Here is a 26,067-nt window from a genome sequence, read left to right on the forward strand (position 1 = left end):
ATATGTATTATATATAACTTTATATATATCAGGATATCCAGTAAGTATTGACAAAGCGCTCGTGTGAGAGTAGAACGAGCAGCTTAAACTGGACTCAGTTTCGACTGCAGTCGAAACTGAGTCCTGTATAAATTTGCAATTTTCGCAATAGTTAACAAGATATTCATTAGTAAAAATTGCCGAATATTCCTACAGCATAGAATTTGCAGCAATATTGCTACAAAATCTTTGCAATATTGCTGCAACTTTTGTGCTGTAGGAAGTGGTCTTCAATAATTTTTTACTTAAATACTATCAACTTTACAGAAAACAGTGAGAGATAAAAATTGTTTATTATCTTCTCATAGAACTCTAAGAATTTTTTCAGAAATTTTTATCAACTTTTTAGTACTGCATTTTCTTATACATTCTATATATATATATATATATATTGACAACTACTTTACCACTATCAGAAAATATGGTATTAAAAAATTCTGAAAAAATTCTTAGAACTTTATAAGAAAAAAATAAACAATTGTTAATTAAAAAATTATTGAAAATCAATATTCAGCGATTTTTAATAATTAATATCTTGTTAACTGTTGCGAAAATTGCAAAATAATAGAGAACTTTTCGACTCAGTTAAGTACGTTTTATCTACACACAAGCGCTTTGTCAAACTTACCAGACACCCTGTATGTACATATACAATATTATATGTATATAAATCATAAAAGTATATAGGCCGATTTTATTCATAGTCGGATTTTATATTCAAGACCGTCTAAGTACAGTCTTAGTCACGAACCAATCAAAGGATTGTATTGGTGTCTTAAGACATTATTTAATTAAGATAGTCTTGAAATAAGAACGAACTATGAATATTGCATAGTATTATATGTATACACCAAATATTTGTTTTACAAAAATAATTATATAAAAATTACATTTAAAAGCAATTAAAATTTTCTGTATATATTTCTTCTCTATATTTTATATACATACAAACATGTATGTATATATAAATATTTAAGTCATAGTAGAGCTTCTTCTCTTTCCTCTTTTCATATATTTTCATAATTAGTTCACAATTAGTTATATACATACACGTATACACACAAAAGTAAAGATTATTTCTATAATAAAAAATATCTACAAAATAAATATTATTTTTATTTAATTTCTTCTTCCTTATTATATGTATTACTTATATTTTCTATATGTTTGTTATAATGTGCGTGACAGTATTTTTATTTATTTTTATGATTCTCTCTCTTTTCTCTCTCTCTCTCTCTCTCTCTCTCTCTCTCTCTCTCTCTCTCTCTCTCTCTCTCTCTCTCTCTCTCTCTCTTATAATAGCCCGAATAGAAATCATGAATCATCCAACAATTAAAATATAAAGCTAAAATAATGGCAGGTCGTTGCCTGCGTGAAATCAGGCTAGGGCGGTAAAGGTGAAAGGTCAAAGGCAACGGGCTAGCACAGATATCGACTCGGGTGAGATCGAGAAGGCGAGGTAACCGGGTTACAACCGGGGTGGCGGATAGGCACCCTCCAAAGCGGGTTGCCCTAGAATTCGACTTCGGCGTTTTCGCACACGCGCGTTCAACAACACCCCCCTCGCCTTTGTATCATTTGCGAGGATTGCAAAATAAGAATAAATATATAAATTGCTGTATAAATGCAAAGCACGATTTATTATCGCTAGTATAACATTTTATCCTAAAACAACTCCTAATAATCTCTTCTTTTTAATTTATATGAGTTATTAGATGATATTTTGTAATATTATATCCCTCGATCTATAATCCAAATAGAAACACTTATACATAAAATTTCTTTATATAAATTCCTTTCTTTTATATAAATTATCTCTCGGTAATTATCATTGAGTTTAGATCAATTGTTTGAATTTTTTTTTATAATCATGGTCAGATTGTTTCCTTTTCTTTTTTTTTGCGAATGCGACACTTCCGTGTAAATGCGGTGAAAGTGACAGGTCAGCTGCTGTTATGTTCGCATCCCCGCCTAGATTCAACCCTGCGCGAGGTCCCTATTGCGCATGCGGTTGCCGATAGAAGGGATGAAGTAGAGGAAGAGAGAGAGAGAGAAAAACGGAGAAATAGAGAAGAAGAAAGAGAGAGAAAAGGAGAAAGAGGGTAGAGGCGCATGCAGTGCGGCTGTCTGCGACTGCTCATGACTCGTCCGTCAGTCGGTAGTCGTGGGTGGTTGCACGCACGCTCGGGGGTGACGGGTGCGTCTACATTGCGCGAGGAGGGCGATGGAGATTTCGTGCGCCTTGCTGGCGATCGAGTGAGACGCGCCATTCGTTGAACTGTGTCACATCGTCGTCGTCGTTGTCCGTATATCAAATTGTTCGTGATAAGAGTGGCACGAATGGACAAAGGCAGCGCATAAAAGAAGGAACCCTCGCGAGCGCAACGGGGTGACAAAATGTCGATGTATCACTGTTTATTGTGAACGAGTCGAAGAAACGAGGCAGAAAGGCAAAGGGAGAGAGAGACAAACAGAGAAAGAGAGTAAATAAGAGGATTGATAACGATTGCGATACCTATCTCTCTCTCTCTCTCTCTTTCTCTCTCTCGGATTGTTGGTACGCGCAGTCGTTTTTGATGTTGTTGGCTGGCTTGATGCCTGTTTCTTCTTTTTTGTTTGCTATATATTTATTGCTGTTGCTGCCGCCGTTCGCTGCTGCAGCGGTCATTTGCGACCGAATTAAAAAAAAAAAGAGAGAGAAAAAGATGTACTCCAGCATAGCCTTTTTGTTGTCTCGTTGTTGTCGTCGTCGTCTTCGTTGTCCTTAGATTCCTCCAATATATTCATCCTTAAAAGAAAAAAAAGAATTTTCATTGCTGTCGTGAGAGAATGAGAGTTACATGATGTATCCGAGGGCCACCAGCCAGCCTATAATTTCCTTTTTATCACAAGTAGATGATACTATTCTTCTCTTCTTCTTGGTGCCTCTTGCGTGTCGCGTTCGTCATGGTTTACTTTGATACAACAATTATCTGAGGACCATTACGTCGAATATTTTCCTGTCTATATCTTTATGCACGCACATATCCGTCGCCTATGCATGTCGTTCTTATCCGTTAGATAACGACTAACTATCCAACTCACTCGTCATGCATTTTTAACTGCTGCACCGTGGACAACGATTCCGAATCTTCGGGTATAAGCAGCTAATTTCCAATGTGAATAATTTGTGTTCTGTTTCATCAAGTTTAATAACTTCAACCGCGCTATTATATTTACGCAACACTGAAATTCAAGAGAAAGATAGAAGAAAATAAAAAGGGAGAACTGTATTAATTAATTATTTGCCGCTTTCTACAATCTTTGTAGAAGGGGAGAGATAATTAATCGATTATCGTCAGTCTGAATTAAAATAGAGTTAATACAAGTAGTTAATACTAATTCTATTTTCTCCCTTTTCTTTTTTTAAACTTTTTTTTAGAATATTAGAAATTCTGCATTAAAATTATCAGTATAAAATCAATTTAGATTGTATATACAATCGAACTATATTAGATTCATTAACTTCAAAGATTTTAATAGATTAAAATTAAAAATTCAAACAATTATTGCCTTCTCAATGATTGCGTGTATCAATATCGATTAATTATTTAATTAATTTATTTAATTAATTTAGAATGATAATATAGTCGGTTTTTTGTTTAAAAAGGATTTATTTCTAGAGATAAAAAAAATTATTCGATTACTTTTGAAACTAATAGACATTGCTGAGATCAGTCATAAAAGATCGCAGTAATCAATAAAAAGAAATTCGCGCATTTTGCACGTGGCCTGCAATTTGTTTCACTATTCACTATTCTTTTCTCATTGCTTTTTCTTCGCAATAAGCGCTTGCAACGTGTAATCACTAATCAAGCACTTTTTATATAAATGTATGTAAATATGCATAAAGTAGAAACTGCTTCTAATACTTTTTGAATATTGTAAATAATAGTGTAAATAATAGTGTAAATAATATATGACAATTATGAATTGTCACAATGCTTAAAGAATATTGTAAACGCTTCTCCCGCACACATAAATCGATTAAAATTAAATCTTAAATAAATCAAACGTTTTTTTTTTATATATCAATCAGTTCATGTTGACAGGGTTGTTAGCGAAAAAGAAAAAAAAATTTCCCTAACTTTCACTTTTTGAAAAAATTCCCTGACTAAAACTTGAAAGATTCTTTGAATAAAAATAAAGAAAAAATTAAAATATTTTATCTTACAAATAATAAAATTATTAGTGCAATAAAATATAATGGAAAATAAACATAAAGTTTTTTGTAATATTTATAGTAGCATATTATAACCTCACTTGATTAATATATACACGGGGATAAATAACTACCGATTCAAAGTTGCATGTATCGGAGATCAGAAAGCATAAGAAAAAATGAGAAGGTGTGAGAAATAATAAGAAAGCTTGAAAAGGTATGAGAAAATGTGTACATACGCCGTATACTCTTGTCATGTATTAGTTACATATATTTTTACTATCGGATATTCTTGTTTAGAAAGATCATGATTATAATAAATAAACAATAAATTATTTAACTTAAATAAGTTGCAAATAATACAATATAATATGACTTAGAAGTGTGAATGTGTTGCAAATGTTAACACTTTGACGTCCGAATAAAAATCTGTTATAATCGTTGTGCAACTAATTGTTTTATACAACCTGTAACTAATTTTATACACAACATGAACGATATGCGAGCATTTTTTTTCGATGCTGCGACACGTGGTATCGCCGGCATTTATCTGATAGCTTTGCTCGCGAAACCAACGTGGTGTCACTAGACGGCATAGACTACGTTCCATTTAACGCTCACACACTCGTAAAATCATTTCATCCTTGTCATCAGATGTTAAACAAGGACAAACGAGATGCTCGCGAGCATTGCGAGCGTTAAGTGAAACGCAGCCATAGTGTTAAGTGAAATATATGACTATTGATACACAATGAATTAAAAAAAAAATAAATTACAAGAAATAGCGGATTATATCTTTGTTTTGCACATTGCTTATTGAGATTTAATCATTTCATTAAAATACTGTATGTTCTAATTATCATTTTAATTAATTTTAATTAGAAATGATTTACGAAATATTCATCTCACACATTAAACATACATATTTTGACTTTTACAAAGTTAAGTTTTTTTCTTTTTAACAACATCCATTAATGGTTTTCTGCAAATTGTTCATTGCAAAATTAAAAATAAAAAAAAATATTTGCATTGTTTCTTTAACAAATTTTTAAAATTCTGTCATAATTTTTAAAAAAGTAAAGTTTAAACTTAGAATTTTATATTTACAATAAATTAATTATTGTAAAAGTTTATTAACTTAACTTAAGTTTATTAACTAATAAATTAATTTTATTTTAGGTTAATAAATTCCTTAATAATAATTTCCCTGACTTTTCCCGGTTTTCTCTGATTATTTTTTAATTTCCCTGATCGCTAACAACCCGTAAATTTATCTTAAGAATAAATTAATAATGTACATATTTTATCAAAATCAAATTTAGAAAATAATTTTTCGAAAGCATTAAATTGCTCCATAGGATTGTCATTTATTAATGCAAACTGAGTTTTTAAATATTTTAGATTATTTTCGCATGTAATATAATTTATATGTGTATAAAAAATATTATATACTTACAATTATTCTATTATACTTACTTAAATATAGTTAAAAGAATATCATTAATTTGTACAATATTATTTCACTATTCCAAAATTATACTAAATAAAATTTAGTTAAGGTGTTCTCAATTTCACAAAAAATTATTTCTTAAATAAACATATGTATAATTATGTACATAGAATTTTCTTGTGTTATGCTAGAATGTAGTTATTGTAGATGTGGCAATTAAATGTAAATTAAACATAAACACACACACAAACACACACACACACACACACACACACACACACACACACACATCCACACACAATTTTACAATTTTTGTTATTCAGCGAACGCATAACTGAAATATTCTAAATAGCATTTTATACGAAAATTACATTAATTATTAATTAAATAATTAATAATGTTCAAATCAAGAAAAAAAAAACAAATTTTAATCAGATTATATATTTGGCAAATTAATTTTTTAATTTTATCTTAAAACTGAATTAAATAATATATTGAAAAAATACAAAATTAAAAAATCTGCGACATTGTATAAGAATGTGATCGTAATTGATTACATAATATTTGTATTAATATATAATTCTTGAATTTTTGATTCAATTTCTACAATTTTTTGTTTTCTTTTTCTCATTTAAGACCTTATTTCGCTTTAAATACAAAAAAAAGTACAAAATTAATAATGATAATTAAAAAGAATAGATCTGTGTATATGTATATATCACTTGATTGGAATTTTAGAATTGAAAAGGAGTTTTTGAATTAAAAAGAAATAATATTTTCCATTTTTCGGAATTAACTATGTGAAAGAAATAGTGTAACTTATATCATACGTGCGTACACGAGTCACTAAGCTAATAATGTGTTATGTGTTCGCCGATTACGTGTTCGCTCGATTAGTGAAGATTTAATCCAACGCAAAATGAATCGCTTTTAATCGTGCTTGCCGCGTAGTGATTTAGAGACGTAGACCATAACGACGGGCGCCAAAGACGGGCGGAGCTCCGTCACATTTCTTGCCTTTCCAGAGGGGCAAGGAAAAGAGTGAAACAAAGAAAAGGGAAAGAGACTGATATTTCTTCGGGATAGAACAAAGGTGCGAAAAACATATACCATGGCAAGGACTGATCATCAACCGATAATGCGACATAATTCGTAACGGGAACGGGGGGCTGCCCCGAATACGGAGTCGCCTTGAGACGGCAAGCGAGGAAACGACCCGGTAACTCGCGGAGAGATGTATGCCGCGGCGGGAGGTGCGAGTATCGCCAATCGGAGAAAGCAGAAGCGGCTGCAGCTCAACAAGCAAGTGCCGATCAATGTCGTTCCATCAAGACTGAAGACTGGCTTACCTCCTGGTCCGCGTCACCAGCAACACTATCAGCATCACCAGCATCAGCATCAGCACCAACACCAGCATCAGCATCATCACCAGTATCATCAGCACCACCACCATCACCACCATCACCCGACCAAGCTCGCCGCCTGTCCGCATCAAGTCACATCAGCACAGCAAGCCCCGCGAGCGCAAAACCAGGCACCGACGTCGACGTCGTCGTCATCCGCTGCATTTCACCCGGTCATCGACGATCGGCGCCGTCACATCGACCGTCACAAGTCCCAGCAGGTCGCTCCAGTCTCGCCGATCCAATTCCCGATTTCACCGCCCCCGCTCTCCCTCGAATCCTCGGCATCCGCCACCACCTTCCCGGCCAACAAGTCCAGCAACTTTCCCTTCCCGCCACCCTCAATCCTCGATCTCCGAGTTTCGCCTCCTACTTCGGAGCTACAGGTGGGTAACATCATCGGGTACTCTCTCCTCATCACCAGCCTCTTTCGGGCTCACGCTATTCTTTAGTCGCTCTCTGTCTCTCTCTCTCTCTCTCTCTCTCTCTCTCTCTCTCTCTCTCTCTATCTCAAGTCACTATTACTATCTTCCACTTTACGTTCATGCATACTTCTTACAGAAATCATGCAAAGCGAGATAAATTGTGCCCTCCGCAATGTGTGCATTGGGCAGAGAAAATTATTGATTATTCAATTTATTATAATTGTTACAAATAATAAAAAGTGATATATCTTGTATAGAAATCGTTCCAATATTCGTTTGCATTATTTTTGCAGTATATTTCCTTATTCTTAAGTCTGTGGATTACATTATTATATTATTAAAAGATAATAGAAGACAAACAAATTTCTTTATCGCCACAAATTTTGGGAAGAAAATATTTATTTTAATTTTTCAATTTCAATTCTATGTCGTGTGTGTCTGAACACACAACTGATCGAAAATTCGATTACTTTATACCGTCATCTCTGCCAAGTGCATTATTGAATTAGATTAACGAGAATTATCAGCTCACTTCTCTATCGCTTTAGCGCGACTCACCCTCACTCAATGCGTATATGCTCCCTCTGATTGCACCACATCTCTTTTGCCGGCACCTCAACGTTATATAGTAAATAACATCGATCGGCTGTCTGGTGGCGTATTACACGCGATAAACCCATCGAGAGCAGCGTAAGAGAGGCGACAGATTCTCCATGCCCGAATATCTCCCAAGCCCTCAAATTGGCTAAAGGCTCGTAATATAATTTCAGTATAGCGTGAAACATGCTTCCCACGATTATCATCGAGGAGAACGAACAGCGATCGATGCCGATGGCGGGTAGCGCAACATTAGATCGGTATCGATCGCTGATGGAGCTTTGAGGTGGACTGGTCTCTTCGCATCGTATCGGGGGAAAGGAAAGAATAAGAAAAGAGAAAGAGAAAAAACTGGGCAATCAGGGGGCTGAGATCTCAATCGGTAGTATATACAAATGAACGAGCGGAATGCAGGCTGCTCTATTAATTAGACGAGATAGACGAGATAGACAGCGATTACGGGGGGGTAAGATTGGTAGAGAATTACCTTCCAATTTTGCCACCAGACTCATTCCACCGCTACCACGATATCCCCCACGATCTTATGTATACGGGGTAAGTATCAAGAATTCATGGCTGTCGAAAAAGTGATTTTGATCCCTTCGCATAAATTCTATAAATTAGGATCGCGCAAAGTACCAACACTTAGAACCGAGCTTGTTATGAATAAGGTTTGACGTAAAAGTTTTTTCGAAATCGTGTACGCGCATATCTCATTGATCAATATTCCTTCGGGCCGATTACGACGAAATCAATCAGGCAATCATGAAGCAAAGAATATATCAATTGCTCAGATAGATCATATATTCCTGTATCATCCACTGAAATAATTTAATACTCTCTTCATTCAGTAAAGTCACGTTCAAAGGAGCTATAAAAAGGATGAAGGATTTTATATTGTGTCTATTGCTTATCTAGAACACTGTGAACTTCTCGCAGAATTTTCTTGCAGAATATAGAGTAGTTACGGGATACAATAAATTAAAGATGCTCAATTAAAAGAATGTATGATTTAATAAGAGTACTTATATTTTAACGGAAGATCATGCGATTCATTAGCCTCAACAATTTATAACAATATGTCTAAGAATTACGCATTTCAGTGCGGCGGCCAAGGACCTGGCGGCAAGGCGGCGTGGCAAGGATGCAGCAGACCTTCGCCCCTTCCTTTATCTCCCACATCGCCTGGATACAGAACGAAGCAATGCGAAGCACATCGACGATGGATGAAAAGAAACAGGGTAATTTTTTCAGATACTAATACAATGTTAGAAGAAAGAAAAAAGAAAGAAGGATATTTATAGTATTATCAACTTTTAGCAGAATGTTTATTTTGTATTACAAGTTTTTGCATTAGTTGGATTATACCTTTAGACCTAGAGGAAAAAATCTTAAAATGTTAAAATCTTCAAGGAGTAGAAATTTTAATACTTGGAACTAGAAATTGTAAAAAATCTATACAAAAATATTATTAGGCACCAAGGTCTGTATTCATAGTCTATTTTTACTTCAAGACCGTCTTAAATAATGTCTTAAAATGCTAATACAGCCCTTTGATTGGTTCGTGACAAAATTTAAGACGGTCTTGAATATAAGAACTAATTATGAATACTGATCCCAAACTCACTTTCATCGAATATGATTTTTTTCAGTGAAAAATGTAAAAAAGCCCATCAGAGCCTATCAGCTGTTCAGATGCACAGAAAATTCTTTATTTTTGTGTGAACGTAACAAAATGAATAAAATATACATTTCAATCCTTCAGTTTGGGTCCTTATCAATATAAAATATAAATCGAAATTACATAAATAACGCAAATTCCAAGTTGACGATTCCCGACAATTTAGTTCATTCTTTTTTATCCAAATGCCAAATTAGTTATGTAATGAATAAATGGGATTTTTTACGCTGATAGATTCTTTCGAGCCTTATTTTATATATTAATTTTCTTTACTTTTTCTTCATTTGTATTGAACATTTCTCGATCCATTTTCACTTAATAGAAAATTTAATTAAACTTTAAGAAATCCTATGTCAGTGAAGAAAACTTCCAACAGTTGCAAAATAAGCATTCTGCTGAACGTGGCCATTTAAAGAAAATAAAAAAGATATAAGAAATCATGTACTTCAGATAAGAGACGCCAGTTACTGCTACGGAAGCAGCGGCGAGGACGACGACGAAGATGACAGCAGTAACGCCATTCATCAGCGAGGCGAGGTCAGCGCGGCGGTGAACACCGTGCTCTACGTCGGTTTGGGGACCACCGCGCTTGGTTTAGTTATCTCATTCGTCGGCACCGGGGAGAAAGGTTTCCTAAGTCCGCAGCTGAGGCTAGTCGGCCCATCGTTACTGTGTGCCGGTTTGCTGTGCTGTCTGTTCCGCGTGTTGCTGTGCCTCTGTCTATGTCACTGTGGTCAGTGTCGCTGGCGATTCTGTCAAGTCGGCTCGCACAAAGAGAAAACGAGGAAAGCGGACACGCAACCGGGACCGGGAACGTTATCGACCGCTTCGTTGTTGCCGCCGTCGATGCATCAAGAACGAGAACGTCCAGTTGCTCCCACGAGCCGCTCCGTGTCGCCGGCGACGAAGGGACACGAGCTCCTGCTCTCACCTGCCCAATTACCGGAGTAAAGGACAACGTGATTCGCGCGCTCACGAACATTTTCTACGAATGAATTCTATATACCATACGCCGATTTACTGCCGGTTCACGCCCGATTGCTCGATCCTAGTTTCCATTACGGCCTGAACCGCGAAATTTCGCAGCCTAAAAAGTAGCCTAAATGCGTCTTAGAGCTTAAACTTAAACAATAGAAGAATAAAAGAATCGGCTATGTTTTTTTTATCCTTGTTATTTTCGAAAAAGTAAAGGAAAATCACCAACTACTCGAGACCGGGTCTCGTTCGCGAAGCCTCTTGATTTATTTACGCTCACGCTTACAAGCTTCTTTACAAAGATTAAAGTTATTTTGTCTCTGATACTTTATCTGAACCAAATCTTATTATGATCATGGATCTTAATGTTAAAACTTAAGATACTTTGCTATGCTTATTGCTAGGCAAATACCGTTCTTCTTTTCCACATGATTGGATCTGTATGTTATCATCTTCATGCCCATATTTCACAGATCACAGTGTGTCTCTGAACAAATACGATAAATACTTATATCAATATCACTTTAACTCCTAATAATCAGGAAAGTTGAAACTGCATCTGCTCGTTCGACGAGTAACTGTAGATGACAGACGAGTCGGAAGTGCTCACGCTGGACGCCGTCGCGGTGATAGCGAACAATTGATCCTCGTACATGCTCTGTGGCTCTGTTTTTCCATTGCCAGTGGCTGTTGCGTTGGGCGGGTTGTCACCTTTTGTTGCTTCACGATATTTTTGCAGGTACACTTTCAGAGGCTCGACGTAATTATCAAAGCCGAGCGTAGTCATGGCAAATAGAATGTCTTCACCATTGATAGTTTTGCGCTTCTCCATGTGACACCTGTCGCTCGCTTCCGAAGTGATGAAGGAGATAAATTCTGACACGCATTCCTGAACACATTCACGCGCATCTTTGGCAATCTTTCCGGACTCTGGAATGGCTCTTTTCATGATTTTGGCAACGTTTGCTATTGGCAAGAAGCGATCCTGCTCGCGAAGTGGCCCACCGCCAGTGGAAACTCCAGGGCTCTGCAAAGGATCCCCCGCGCCATGATTCGAGTCGTCTGTGTTCTCGGGATCATCTGTTTAAAAAAAAAAGCATTTGTTAAGATTTATACATTGTCTTACTATCCAAAGGATTTGACTTGTAATCTGATCTGCGACGACTACAAAGGAGTTACCATGTAAATATACTATCTAAATACAAGTATCAATCTTTTCGTAAGTACTTAGAATTGATATGTTCCCATACCTTTGTATTTCAATAATATAGTCTATGTAAAAGTTCAAGATAGTAGATATGTGCTTTCTTGGCAAATATTTATTATGCTTCATGTCTCTAAGATGATTAATAGATAAAAATTATATGTCGACTGTAAAAAATTTAGTAATAAGGATACAAGATCTATGTTTTGTAACTAAAAATAATGATATTTGATAAAAGCGAGAAGAAAAGTTCTAGTGCAGTCCAGTGCAGTAATAACAAATAAATTTTTAATCAAACTGAAGTGTAAACACACTACAGTTTAATTAATTACCATAACAGAAATCGGATACTATAAATCCAAGATGATCAGAGATATGTCTTCAAGATAACTGATAGACGAAAATCATTCGTTGAAAGTGAAAAATTTAATTTTAAAAAACAAAACGACACTGATCAAGATGTACGAAGAGCCAACTGAAGTATAAACACATTGTGTCTGAGTAAATAGCCACATACTTGTCTCTTTTCTACCCAGAAAATCAGCCTGATCTAACTCGACGTAAACTCGATGACAAAATACAAGGACTTAGATAATATTCAGTAAACTTTCGAGCATCTCAGCTACTTTATCATTCTCGAAGTTAGCTATCTCTCGGGATTCGAGAGGGAAATGCTAACCTACCTTCCATATCATCTGACTGTACGCCAATGTAGGATCCCGCAACAGTATTTCCACCCAAAAATGTCGATCCTAGAGGACCATCATCGCCGCTTTCGCCACTGTTTTCCATCTTCGGTAAAATCCGCACGTGAAACAGATCGAACAATTCAGGCTCCTTTAACCTTTTTCTACCTTTGTTTTTATGTCGTTATAAAAGCTGATTAAACTAGTGGCTGCAGTTGTAATAAGTACGTGTGTACAAGTGTATGTATATACTGATGCACACAGCAAAAGCAATTACGAATTGTGATTGTGAAAGCGTCTAGAAGCGTCTCGTTTAATCACTTTGACCATTTTGACCAACCTTAACCACGTTGAAATCGATCGCAGCCACTCGCAGTAACTGCCACGTGGAATTTTTTCACTGGACCGACCAATCAGAGAGGCCTGTGATGAATTTGGCCAATTGTCAACGAGTTATAGCCTTCTGGAAGCGGCTCTAGGGACTTTTCTCTCGTAAATTACGGAAGTTATGCATTGCGATTGCGCGTCACATTCAAATACTGTCTAATTTCAACCGTGCCTGAAGATTTGAAATTTTAGGGGCTCCGCACAATAAAAAGAATAGGGAACGGAGAACAGAGAATAAGAACTTCAACCTATCAGAAAATGTGTATTCCACAATACATGATTTCTGAAGGTTGAAATTCTTATTCTCTGTTCCTTTTATATTGTGCGGAGCTCCTTACTTTTCTTTTTTCACTAAAACCACAATGATTCAATTTTGAAATTCATTTGGTGAAAAAAATCAATATTAAAGAATTATTAATCGATTTTCTCTGTGACATTATTTACGAAGCAGGGACATCTATAATAGTGTATGGTTGATGTGGAGTATTCCACATTTGAAATTTTTTTCAGTGTGTGGAATTCTACACTTGGAAATCCGAATTTTTTGATGAAATAATTTATTATTTAATATTTTATTAAAAATGAAAGTTGATTAAGCTATATATGAAAAGTCACATATGTTTATAACTCGATCGGCGGTTGCTTCTTTCACGTATATATATTGGGTGTGGGAAAAAGTTCGTGGCGTTTTTCCCGCTAGATGGCATTAAATGCTCAGCAGTCGGCAACTACTAATCGCATCGGCAACACTAGACGTGCGTTTAAAAAGTGACATTTTAACCTTTGTTTTGAACCGAAAAAGATTGAAATCGGTGAAGTGGATCAAAAGTTATTTTATTTTGAAAATGGAAATAAATAAGGAAAAAATTCGCTATTTATGGTAAAGATAAGATTTTGCAGTATCACTACGATAAAGGCAAGAATGCTGCACAGGCTTGTGAAAAAATTTGCGCTATTTATGGTAAAGATACTCTATCAAAATCAGCCGCACGGAAATGGTTCGCTCCGCTTTCGTGCTGGAAATTTCGATGTGAAGGATGAACCTCGCTCCGGTCGACCAATCACTGAAAAGTCCGATGAAATCATGGTAAAAGTCGAGCGTGATAAGTATGTGAGCACTGTGGAGATTGCCAGGGAACTAGGCATCGACCACAAAACAGTTTTAAATCATTTACACAAAGCTGGATACAAAAAGAAGCTTAATATTTGGGTTCCTCATGAGTTGAGTGTTAGGAACATGATGGACTGAATTTGTGATACGCTACTGAAACGGAATGAAATTGAGCCATTTCTGAAGAGAATGGTAACTGATGATGAAAAATGGATCACCTACGACAATTCAACTAGAAAAAGATCGTGGATAGAGAAAGGAGAGAAGGCGCAAGCAATCGCAAAACCTAGATTGATGAGGAAGAAGGTGATGTTGTGTACAACAAGCAATTGAGAGGAAGCGGCCAGAATTAATCAATAGAAGACATCGTCTTCCATCACGACAACGCTCGACCACACACATCTTTGATAACTCGGCAAAAATTGCGAGAGCTTGGCTGAGAAGTTTTAATGCATCCACCGTATAGTCCTGACGTAGCACCCTCAGATTATCATTTATTTAGGTCTCTGCAGAATTCTCTTAATGGTATAAAGCTAGCTTCAAAAGAGGCCTGTGAAAATCACTTGAAGCAGTTTTTCGATCAGAAACCACAGTTTTATCGCGATGGAATTATGGCTCTGCCCCAAAAATGGCAAAATATTATAGAAAATAATGGAGCATATTTGGTTTAAATAAATTGATTTCAATACTCTAAGAAAAACACTTTAATTTTACTAAGAAATCACCACGAACTTTTTCCCAATATTCTGTTCATTCATAATATTCATTAATTTCTTGTAGCTACTTTTACATAAATTTCGTTGGAATAGTCTTCAATGATATGCATGCAGAGTTGGGAAATAACGCCGCCATTACTGTTTTCGTTATTTTTTTTTTGTCACACTGGAAAAAGTAATGGTAATGGTAAATACAGTATAATGTCGTTACATTTTTATAGTAATGGTAACAAATTTAGCCGTTACTTTTACCATTACTTCAATTTATTTTTTTATTTTATAATTTATTCTTAATTTCTTAAAAAGTATTTTGGACTTAATCTTTTATACTGTGTTCTAATAGGCACTGCCAATGTTGAAAATATATAATTCACATTACATATACAGAATGTCTGTAATAATTGTTCTGAATTTTACATGTTTTTATTTGACAAATACTTATTTTAGTCTCTCGAGTTGTTACTTCAAAATTATTCCAATGCAAATGTTTCAATAGTAGCATCTAATGTCTGCGCAGAATCGTCAAAATCATATGAAATTCGTCTCGAGAACAAGCATAGGATTTCTTCCACCATGGAACTTAGCTAATTATATTAATTAATTACATCAATATTTTTTTGTTTTATATTAAATATACAATAAAATATAAAAAATATGTAAATAGAAATAATTTTAATATAAATATCAAATATTCATTAACTAAAAACAAAAATAGGAAGTCATCAAATTGTTACCTTCTGCAATTCTAATAGGATACCATGCCAATGGCGTTATCATTCTAATTAAAATATCACACCAAAAAATAAATAATGTATCTGTCAGGAATATTTCTTTATTTGATGAAAATAAGCTTTTATGATACAACAAAATGTCAAATGCATTGCTTCATTATTTTCTTTAAATGCTTTGTGATCTTACCGATTTCCAAAGTTAAATGGAAATAGGCAAATAGTTTTATAATTCTTTCTGCCCCTTGCTTGTACCACTCTCGAATTGTGTTCTGTAGAAATCATTGGCAATGTCGATAATCGATTTGATCTGTACAGTCGCAATCTTTATTATACGCTGCAAATAATCTGTAGTTTGTCGATGATAATTCTTCAATGGCAGCCCTGATAACGTTTGCGCATTTTGCAGAAACATGTCCGTCTGTTGTTCATAACGCCATGAAAGCATCACCATCGCTACGGTAAGTAACGAGCTAATCACGAAGAACCATACGATTACGCACGTGAAAGATCGACATAGTCTAGTACCTGGATCACAAGCAACATGAAATAATACACGATATATACCATAAATGATTTTTTATTTATGAATTAAAAAATTATCAAGATCAATATTCATTTACCTGTCGATTTGTACGATTTACGCGTAGATGCATTATTGGATGATGATCCCATTAATCTTACGCTATCGTTATTGTCCTGTAAGCATCCTTCGCTCTGTGTTGGAGAATCAGTTTTATTTCCATTCATCTTCTCCTTTTCTACATCCTTTTTCTTCTTTTTCTTCTTGTTCTCCTTTTTTGTACTTGGCATCTCCTTGTCTGCATCGCCTGCAGACGCAACATATCAATAAATACTAATTAACTTCTAACTGTAATGTCAGTGTTACAATTTCATCACACTTATACCTATTCTTATTAATGTAGATTTTTATAATTTTACTCTGTAAAACTTTTTGAGTAAATCTCATTTTAAAAAGTGAAGTATATGTCACTCTTAAAGATTGAAAATTAAATTATTTTTCAAGACTCAATTTTCACTCTTGATTTCACTTTAAAAAAATTGAGTATAAAGTTATCTATATTCGTGGAGGCATTAGACTGGGTTGTTTCATCTTTTGATAAATCTCAATTCATTCAAATTAAGAAATAGGAAACAATTTGTCTTTGAACAAAGCAATTGAATAGCAATTGAAACTTTGCTCATTTTATTGGTCATCTTCCTATTCAATTGTCTCAATTCACTCTTTTATTCTCTTATTTACCTATTAGAGAAATTAATACATACTTTATCTCTAAAGATGGCAACCAACTCTTAACAAATAATATGACTGTTACATTATTGAATGTAAAATTATAATATCAATGTTTATATTAGTTACTACTATTTACTAGGATTATGCAAGGCTTAAATGACTGTGTTACGAGTGGCGTATACCTGTGACATTATTTAATCTACGTAATCTCTCTTCCTCGATGACAAGTTTAACATTGGACAGATAAGTGACAATATTACGAGCGCATGCTTGACACTCGCGCATATTACTGCATGGTCCCGCAACACTGGCTACAGCCTCGGTTAAAGGATTTTCTTTCAAATCCAACCACCGTAGATTTTTTAATTCGCTCAAGCTCAGAGGTAATCTGCTGATCTGTAAATTATGCAAATTATGCACAATTTTGTCAAAAGACAAAGATAAGAAGAAATTTACCTTATTAGCATATAAATCCAAGTGTTTCAATTGAGTCATCTCGCCAAAATTTTCAGGAAGTTCGACCAACATATTTCTGCTGAGATCCAATTTTACAATTTGTTTCAAAGTAACAAAAGTGACCTACAAAAATTCGATGTCCACAATAGCAGATATTTAAATATTCAAATACAGATATTTAAATATTCAAATTATATAAAAATTTTTGAATTTTATGTAGTCTAATAAAACGTACCGGCAGTGAAACCAAAAGATTGGTTGATAAATTGACATTTGTGGCTTTTCTAAGAGATGCCTGAAATATAACAAAATTTATATGAGGAATATTTATATTGCTCCTATTTTATGACACAATAATAATATATTAATTAATTTGTAAATTAAACAATGTTTGTCCCTTAATCTACTAGAAAAATTACATAAAATATTTTAAGTATTCTATATACTGAAATACAAATTTATACAATATAAGTTATTCTAATATTGCATACAGTAAAGTTAATAATGTCAACAAATATTCAGTTTAAAAAAAAAAGAAAAAAACAAAATAAAGAAGACTTACGATTTCTCGCACAGGCACTTCCTCCAAGTCGCACAAGCTGAGATCCAGGGTGTCCTCCTTCAGCTTGTCCTTCACATCTTTTAACTTTAGTTTGATGGTCATGTCTGTCAAATTTTGTGTGAAACGTGAACGCAGGCCACTCCGTGTGTCTGCGACGTCAGATCGCGATTATCGAGCCTCGCGCACATGCCCCGGCCCCGTACACGTAAGCAGGTATACGTATCCGGGAGCGCGCTTGACATGTAATGAATACACACCAAGAGGCTCACGTGGGCGTTGAATATCTAACGGCTAACGGATGCTTAACGGGCACCGATAATCGCGTCGACTTGTCTGCACTTGTATTCCCTGCAACTTCGTGTTTTGCGACCGCACGTTTTGACCAGACTGGTACTTACCGACAAGGATAAATTGCGTGTTTTGCGCGACGTGTCACTGAAGGAGGGAGAAAAGGAGAGAGACAGAGAGAGATTTCCTCTCTTCGTCGACTTCGCTCGTTAGCCAAATCTGGTCAAACTGCATTTAACTCGTCGATAAACTCCGATCATCGTCTTCGATCCTCCTTTGATCTCTATCATTTCCTTTATTTTGATCGTAGCTGAACGAAATCCTTTTGCAGGGCATTCTAGATCCTTTTTTTTCCCCTGGAAGATCATTCACCTATAGTAAGTACAGTAAGAGATATTAGAGTTTCATCTGTATCGTATTAGTGTGCTTCTCAATCGGATTTGAAAGGACGGATTTATCAGACGAGAATGCTGTGATACTAATTTTACGAACGTGTAACGAGCTGAATTTTGTAGATTATCGAGGAGATGGTGAACATTCGAGATTTACGAGACTTGGAATCATAAACATTCTCGCGACAAGAGATAGCAGCAAATTTCAACTCTTGAAAAAAAAATACATTTTCTATATATATCTATATATATCTCATAATGTCTACGCGATATATGAAAAAGGTCTACGGCAGCGATGTGACCTTGGAAACGGGTAACGACAATACGAGTGACACGGAAGTTTCAGTAACCAGCAACACCAAGTCCAAGTCTTTCAATGTTTTCGATGTGGTATGTAGAACTAAACATTATCACATCATTTTATTCCTTTTTGAATGAAGATAACATTAAAACTATGTCCACAGTTGAACTCTGATAAGGAGGATATTGATGACAGACAGGAAGATGAAGATCTGGTTACAAACAGTACAGATTACAATACAAAGCGTAAGAAGAAGAAAAAGCATAAGAAGTTGGAAAACGAGAGAATCAAGAATCAGCAAGAGCATGATGGAGAATGTAATGAGAACATAGACGAGATTGAACGAAGTATAAGGGAGGTAAACAAATTGCTTGGGGAACCACTACCAGGTTGCAGTACTCAAGTTTTGGAAGCGCAATGGGTCGATGATATATCTAAGGAAGATATATTAATTGTACAGCGTAAACACTTGAATCCACATAACGAATTAAAAAGAATCTTTGGTAGCAAAACTATAGAGGCTGGACAAAGGTAAAATTACATCTATATGTATAATTATATCTTATATAATGTGCAGATAACATTTGTAATTTGTAAGTTTTTGTTGAGCGAAGAATACTTTTGTTTTCCTACAGCAAGAAAAATAAAGGTCGCCCTGGAAATTTAAAGAAGACATGGTTGATTTACCCAGAAGATATTTATTGGGTATCATTAAAAAAATCTGGATTATCCATGTCTCTAGATCTAGATTACTCTACAGAGACCACAGAGAATGTACTTTATTTTGTATACGAACATAGTGCTTCGTACAAAGAGATACAACAAAAATTTTTGCAAGCTGTTGAAAGTTTAAATCCAGAAAATATAATTGTAAGTCAATATGCAGCAACATTAGTGATATTAGACTTAATGCTTCGCATTTCTAGCATAATATCTTTAATTGTTTTATCATATATTATGAGCTTATTTACTAGATAAAAATGGTTCACTTCGAAATCTATTCAATATATAAATATTAATATAAGTTATTATGTTTCAGAGTATAATGAATGCCCATTCTTATCATATAGACTCCCTCCTGCAGGTATCTGAAATGTGTAAACTAACTGAAGATTTAGCACATGCAGCAGAGTTCATCAAACGAGCTTTATACTGCTTAGAATGTGCGTTTCATCCATTCTTCAATATAACAACTGCAAAATGTCGATTGGACTATAGGAAACAACAGAATCGTGCATTTTTTATAACACTTTTTAAACATCTTGGATTTGTCGGTGGACGTGCTTGTTATAGGTAAACATGCATAAATTAAAGGAATATCAGTAAAGATGTAGAATTTACAAATGATGTAAGACTAGATGTAAGAATCTACAAATTAATTTCATTAAAAATTTCAGAACAAGTTTGGAATTATGTAAATTACTTTTGTCATTGGATCCTGAAGGTGATCCATTAGCAGTGGTCTTGTGCATTGACTTCTACGCTTTAAAAGCCAAAGAATATGAATGGTTCATAAAGTTTTGTAATCTGTGGGAGGACTCCAGAAATTTAACTCAATTACCAAATATTGTGTACAGCCTGGCTTTGGCTCATTTTCGTCTGGGAAATAAAACTGATGCGGATACACTTCTGCAAAATGCTCTTATCATGTTTCCAGATGTATTGATGCTCTTATTGGAGAAATGTAGTATACAAACAGACTCGAAGGTATCATAGACTTTAAAAAAATTATCTTGAATATAACACTTTTTGAAATAATTATTTCAGAGCAATATATGTGTGTGTGTGTGTGTGTGTGTGTGTGTGTGTGTGTGTGTGTGTGTGTGTGTGTGTGTGTGGGTGCATGCGTGTATGTTTTGAAATGCTATTTAATTATTTAATTATTTATTAAAATATTGAATTTCTTAGGTAAGGTTTCATGAGTTCTTCTACTCACATGCTAACACATCACCGGCTCTAGAGAAGCTGCAAAAATTATATGTAATGCGTAGCTTCCATCTTTGGAAGGAGACAGGTATTTTACCATGGTTAGAAGAATGTGTACACACTGTGCTAAATCGAGTCGAATCTGGAGATGATTATATCAAATACTGTCAAGTAAAGCGTAGCACACGCTATCGGGGAAAGCTGCCAAGGAACATTTTGAGACACATTATACTTTCAGACTTGCAGGAAGTTATAGTTAACGTCCAGGAGGTAATGTTTTGTATTCTGCATACTGTATTAAAATGCACATATTAAGACAATTTTATTAAAATTTGTATATTGCTTATTCCAGATCCAGGGCGAAGACCCAGTGTTGTCACACGATCCATTACCGCCACTAGACAGCATTGATATTTATAAAAGGCCTACAGCAAACAATAGACCAAACAGTTCAAATTTCTTTTCTCTCTTTTTCTCTTCGCTTTTCAGGAATATCAATGGCGCAGCTGCTGCTTTAAATGATTTGAATTTACTGTGAGTACATTATTTAAAAAAAAAAAAAAAAAAAAAAAAAAAATATCCCGAAAGATAGGAACATATAATCTTAATATTTTGACTTCTCTTTTTTTATCCACTGACTTATATAATTAAACTACTTAAAATAACTTATCAATTATGGGCTATTATAAATTATAAATCATAGATGATTAATAATATAAGGTAATTAATAATATAATTGTTAATAATATAATTGTAATTATTTAACTAAGTAAGGAAAGATCAAACTCATATCGTTTAGACTTTCATTACTCAGTTGTGTATTCACATATCACGATCTTATGACATTTTGTTTGTAATTATTTGTTTAGTGAGGAAAATGATGATCAAGCATAATGACAACTTTCTCTAATTGTGTGGAACTTAACAATACCAGAGAAGAAATCTATGCAAATTGTGCAGTTTTAAATAATACATATACATCGTTTTAAATAGTACATGTAAAAAATACAAAAAAGTAGAATTAATACATATAATAATGAAATAAAAAGATAATGCCAGAATTTGATGTATAAAGAAATTTCATATATACAATTGAAGTTTTGTTAAAATTTTTGCTCTATGTAAAATTGCTTCTATATGCATTCTTATATGCATCATTATATTAAATAACAAATAATTATTTGTAACATTATTATAAATCTGTTATTATATACGCATTTTTTAAAGTCTTGTAAATATGATAAATATATCTATACTGCAGTAAGTAAAATACATAGTGAATTCTATGTACCTCATACTCAGTGTATACAAATATATGTCATACATCATGAACGAAGATTGATTAAATTCCAAGAACAGGAATGTATTAATTTTCATAATCATAGATTCAAGTCATACTCAAACATGCCGACATAATTCTGTAAAAAGAAATATGAAGTGTACCAACAAGTCGGAATCTTTGAATTATTTTTAATTGCATTTAGCACCATGTTAGAAAAACGAAGTAAATATTATCAGATAATCCTTAAATTCATAAATGACAATACTCTTAGAAATTCGATTTCGATTATCCTGCTCGCCCCCTTTATTTCTTAAACCATACTATGAAATACGGGATTATAACGACAAATTCCAGGACCGTACTCTTGGTATGCCTTCTTTGTATGACAAACCGTGTAAAATTCTGGATCACTGGCTAATAATGCACCACCATACCATACTGCACAACGTTGCTTATGATGCGATATTACACGAACATCTATTGGTTTTGGCTGGAATATAAATAAAATTTAATAACAAAATATATTATTTTTCTTTCTAGAACTAAGTTGTTATTATAATATCTACCGTAATATGGCTGCCACTTAGCGTTTCACTGAGCTTAAGCCGAGTGTCGACGATTTTTTTTATATCGCGTTGCAATCGTCTACCAAAGTCTTTAAACATGGTGGAGCCACCTGATAATACAATATTACTATACAATGGTCTTCTAACGTCGATTGGGCAGTTTTGAATCACGTCGTCAACAATTTCATTGAGTGGTGTTGTAAAGTCCGGATTGGAAAACTGAAATATTGAGATATACAGAAAATGTTATAGATATTGATTATAGGTCTGTTCTTTTTAATTGAACTTTTCGCATGGTTAATCTTTTCTTTTTTTCCAACTTTTTTGAAAAAAAAGAGGAAAGATGAATCATGGGCAATAAGTACATACTGACAAAAATAATTTTACATAAATTAATAATTATATGTATGTAGGCAACTTACTTCGGGATGGAAGAATATTTCCGGTCCGAGAAACCTTTCGTATCCAACATCCACCACAAAAGGTTGTTTGGTGATATTGTTAATACCTTCATATTTCTTAATTTTTGTAGGATCGCTATCATATTTGGCAAATTCTTTTGATATATCTGGACATATGTAACAGTACTTCTCTTTGATTGACTTTGCTGTTTCTAATGATTGTTCAGGCGGTATTCCAATCTCTCGTTCTCTCAGCAGACTTTGTATGAAATAAGTAATATCACGACCAGCGATAGGAATGTGTTTTATACAACTTCCTATGACAAAACCTTCTGCCTATAAAAACGCAATAACTTTCTAAAAATCTGACTTCAACGATTCTGACGTTACATGTTTTTATACGTACTACTGGAATCACGTGAGTTACACCATCTCCACTATCAACAACGACGCCTGTCAAAGTACGGTCCTCTACATTCTTAGCTGTCCATGAGGCTGCTAAAGCTAGAACGGCTTGCACAGCTATGTAAAGTCCTGGCACATTAAACGATTCGAACATTATTTCCGCGGTATATTCCCGATTTTCCGGCGTATTTAAAGGTGGTTCAGTTAAGAGAAAATAATGATCCTCTGGCTCCGACCTTAAGTATTTGAAAATGCATTGTTGTAAAAACTTTTCCATCAAATCCCAATCCTCTACTAAACCATGCCTCACTGGATACTGCAAATTAAGAGCCAAAATGCATTTGATAAATATCAGTTATTCAGAAGAAAAAATCAATCTTGCATCAAATGGATTGCGAGTAAATACTTTAACTGAATATCCAGTGGCTTCAAAAGCTTCATCTCCAATATAAGCATCCAGGTCTTCCACACCTTTTGTAATTCTTCTTGCATTATTGTCACCGACTTTAGCTGTCTCCTTGATAGCGATCGCTGACGGTATAGTCAGCTGGGGTTCCTTATTACCAGCAAATCCCAGTTTCGTGTACCTGAGATAACGTCATGATTAGATAAGGCTTGCTTTTTCAAGCTGAACTTTTTAGACAGTTCATTTTTCCTCTTTTTCTCTCCATGTTTGTGAAAAAAAGAGGGAAGATGAACCGTGAAAAAAGTTCAGTTAAAAAGAACAAGTTTGATAATCACGAGCGAAAAGCTCATGTATCACTGAGCATATCATGATTGTGTGTGGGTGGCAAATATTTCTACACACGTCGATACGATTCCGTCATGGGACGAAAGAGATTCTTCATCATAAAGAACGCGAGATGCACGTGAATCATCAAGGGGTAAAGGGGGTTTAGTTCGCAATGGATTTGACCGAAGTTTACGAGCACAGATCTATGTATGATGCATAAAGCATAACAGAATCAATCAATCAAAATTCATTTCATGGAAAGAAAAGACTCCGGTTGATTAATTCTCTTATGTATTATGTGTTATGTAAAGGTCCGTGTTCTGGCCCGAAATGTCATCGATGACAGATCGGTTGATTACCTAACCTAAAACCGACTCCACCCCCCCTCCAAGATCGATCACACCTTTTTTACTGATTCAGGATGATGCTTACCCTGTGCCCACATCGATGACGCACGCGGGGAGACGTCCGAGCATGATTCCGACACTACCGATCGCTCTTATCCCGGTAAATGTCTGACAACGATCGCAGCTAACCAAAACGATACCACGCCTCTCGTCTCGACACACGGTACACACGTTAACGACACCCGGTATGTGGCCTCGACGCGAGAATCGAGATATCGCGATCGCAGCGCACACATCACGAACAGAAAACCTTTGAACTTTGATGTTATTGCAATGCGATTGCGTTCAGCAGAGAAAACACTTCCCAGACATACACATGTCGGAAAATGAGACATAAAATGCTTAAGGCTGCATTTTCAATGCTGACGCTCATTTTCAGCGTCAAAACAGGGCATGTGATCAAAATTAATGCTTGATATTCGTCAATTTTGATCACGTGATCTGTTTTGATACTCAAATCAAGCGCCAACATGAAAATGCAGTCTAATACTCGTATTCATAATTAGGTCTTATATTTAAGACTTTATATTAAGGCTTCCTTACTTATCTTTAGATACTCTACGAATTATTTCATTGGCTGCTGAGCATCTAAAGATAAATTTAAGGAAGCCTTAAGTACAAGGTCTGAATACGAGTATGAATACGAGTATAAAGGCCGAGTTCACACCTTGACGGAAAAGCGAAAGCCAATCGGAACTCGCAGTAGGCACATTTCGCAGTAGGCACATTTTTGCTTCTGTCTTTCCGCGAGTTCTGATTGACTTCAGCTTTTCCGCTTTTCGTTTTTCCATTAAGGTGAACTCGCCTAAAGGTATATGTTCATAGTGTCGCTCATCGCTCATATTCAGCGACAAATGAGTCACGTAATTTTATATGCTCGAATGTCATTCACATAAATGGGCTAAAAAGCGATAAATTTTTTATGGTAATTATATTGTATTGTGTAAAGTGCTGCAAACGTCCAAAATGTCATATCAAAAATATTATCAAATTGATGCGATTGTGCACACAAAAATAAAGCGAAATTACAAAATGGATTAGTAACATTTATATGCATTAATGAATGTAAAGAACGAACAAATTTAAAAAGAAAATATAAAAAAAGAGATTTTGAATTGCTCCTTTACTTGAAAGATGACGTGAACATTAATTTAAAAAAAATTATTATAAAAAATTATCAACGAATAATTTTTTGTATACATTCACGAGTCAAAATGCTCTTTTCGTCTATGATCATTTTACATATGCCACAAGTATGTACAAGTATGTACAGTCATCTGAAAATTTCATGAAATTATCGTAAATAATAACATATAATACAATAATTAAATAATAACATATTGTAATTTAATTAAATTAATAATAAAATTAAATTAATAATAAAAAATAATAATATTTTAATAATACAATAATTAAATTGATATAATATATTAAACGATAATAAAGAAAAGTCGACATATAAATAAAATTGAAAATAAAAATAAAAATAA

The 26,067-nt window shown here is 34.5% G+C and overlaps 5 protein-coding genes across 9 annotated transcripts; 2 read left to right on the forward strand and 3 right to left on the reverse strand.

Annotated features, from left to right (window-relative positions):
• Positions 1–2,208: 2,208 nt before the first annotated feature.
• Positions 2,209–10,901, forward strand: LOC108693484. Of its 2 annotated transcripts, none has more exons than XM_018202466.1 (4): positions 2,209–2,596; positions 6,642–7,479; positions 9,219–9,356; positions 10,247–10,901. In XM_018202466.1, the coding sequence occupies exons 2-4, from the start codon at positions 6,925–6,927 to the stop codon at positions 10,745–10,747; spliced, it is 1,194 nt and encodes a 397-aa protein (XP_018057955.1). In that variant the 5' UTR covers positions 2,209–2,596; positions 6,642–6,924; the 3' UTR covers positions 10,748–10,901. The 2 variants fall into 2 exon arrangements, with proteins under 2 accessions (XP_018057955.1, XP_018057956.1); XM_018202467.1 differs by having other exon boundaries at positions 6,716–7,479.
• Positions 10,902–11,020: 119 nt separating this feature from the next.
• Positions 11,021–12,950, reverse strand: LOC108693485 (nuclear transcription factor Y subunit B-4). The gene is made up of 2 exons (XM_018202468.1): positions 12,659–12,950; positions 11,021–11,851 (listed from the first exon to the last, which is right to left on the reverse strand). Exons 1-2 carry the CDS (start codon positions 12,765–12,767, stop codon positions 11,310–11,312), a joined length of 651 nt encoding a protein of 216 aa, XP_018057957.1. The 5' UTR covers positions 12,768–12,950; the 3' UTR covers positions 11,021–11,309.
• A 2,744-nt stretch (positions 12,951–15,694) lies between these two features.
• On the reverse strand, positions 15,695–18,353 carry LOC108693441 (leucine-rich repeat-containing protein 59). 3 transcript variants are annotated; one of them, XM_018202385.1, is made up of 7 exons: positions 18,275–18,353; positions 17,877–17,980; positions 17,550–17,609; positions 17,315–17,437; positions 17,041–17,254; positions 16,227–16,433; positions 15,830–16,131 (listed from the first exon to the last, which is right to left on the reverse strand). In XM_018202385.1, the coding sequence occupies exons 2-7, from the start codon at positions 17,976–17,978 to the stop codon at positions 15,830–15,832; spliced, it is 1,008 nt and encodes a 335-aa protein (XP_018057874.1). In that variant the 5' UTR covers positions 17,979–17,980; positions 18,275–18,353. The 3 variants fall into 3 exon arrangements, with proteins under 3 accessions (XP_018057872.1, XP_018057874.1, XP_018057873.1); XM_018202384.1 differs by lacking the exon at positions 18,275–18,353 and adding an exon at positions 18,134–18,262 and having other exon boundaries at positions 17,877–18,025; XM_018202383.1 differs by having other exon boundaries at positions 15,695–16,131; positions 17,877–18,281.
• Positions 18,354–18,808: 455 nt separating this feature from the next.
• Positions 18,809–21,844, forward strand: LOC108693439 (transcription factor 25). 2 transcript variants are annotated; one of them, XM_018202379.1, is made up of 8 exons: positions 18,809–18,946; positions 19,021–19,388; positions 19,472–19,727; positions 19,897–20,150; positions 20,255–20,564; positions 20,766–21,053; positions 21,136–21,317; positions 21,653–21,844. In XM_018202379.1, exons 1-8 carry the CDS (start codon positions 18,815–18,817, stop codon positions 21,675–21,677), a joined length of 1,815 nt encoding a protein of 604 aa, XP_018057868.1. In that variant the 5' UTR covers positions 18,809–18,814; the 3' UTR covers positions 21,678–21,844. The 2 variants fall into 2 exon arrangements, with proteins under 2 accessions (XP_018057868.1, XP_018057869.1); XM_018202380.1 differs by having other exon boundaries at positions 19,493–19,727.
• A 159-nt stretch (positions 21,845–22,003) lies between these two features.
• On the reverse strand, positions 22,004–24,750 carry LOC108693440 (actin-related protein 3). Its single transcript, XM_018202381.1, has 6 exons — positions 24,603–24,750; positions 23,844–24,024; positions 23,439–23,753; positions 23,054–23,368; positions 22,632–22,850; positions 22,004–22,555 (listed from the first exon to the last, which is right to left on the reverse strand). The coding sequence occupies exons 1-6, from the start codon at positions 24,644–24,646 to the stop codon at positions 22,376–22,378; spliced, it is 1,254 nt and encodes a 417-aa protein (XP_018057870.1). The 5' UTR covers positions 24,647–24,750; the 3' UTR covers positions 22,004–22,375.
• Between the last annotated feature and the right edge of the window lie 1,317 nt (positions 24,751–26,067).

The sequence above is a fragment of the Atta colombica genome, unplaced genomic scaffold (assembly GCF_001594045.1).
Source record: "Atta colombica isolate Treedump-2 unplaced genomic scaffold, Acol1.0 scaffold9, whole genome shotgun sequence".
NCBI classification, from domain to species: domain Eukaryota; kingdom Metazoa; phylum Arthropoda; class Insecta; order Hymenoptera; family Formicidae; genus Atta; species Atta colombica.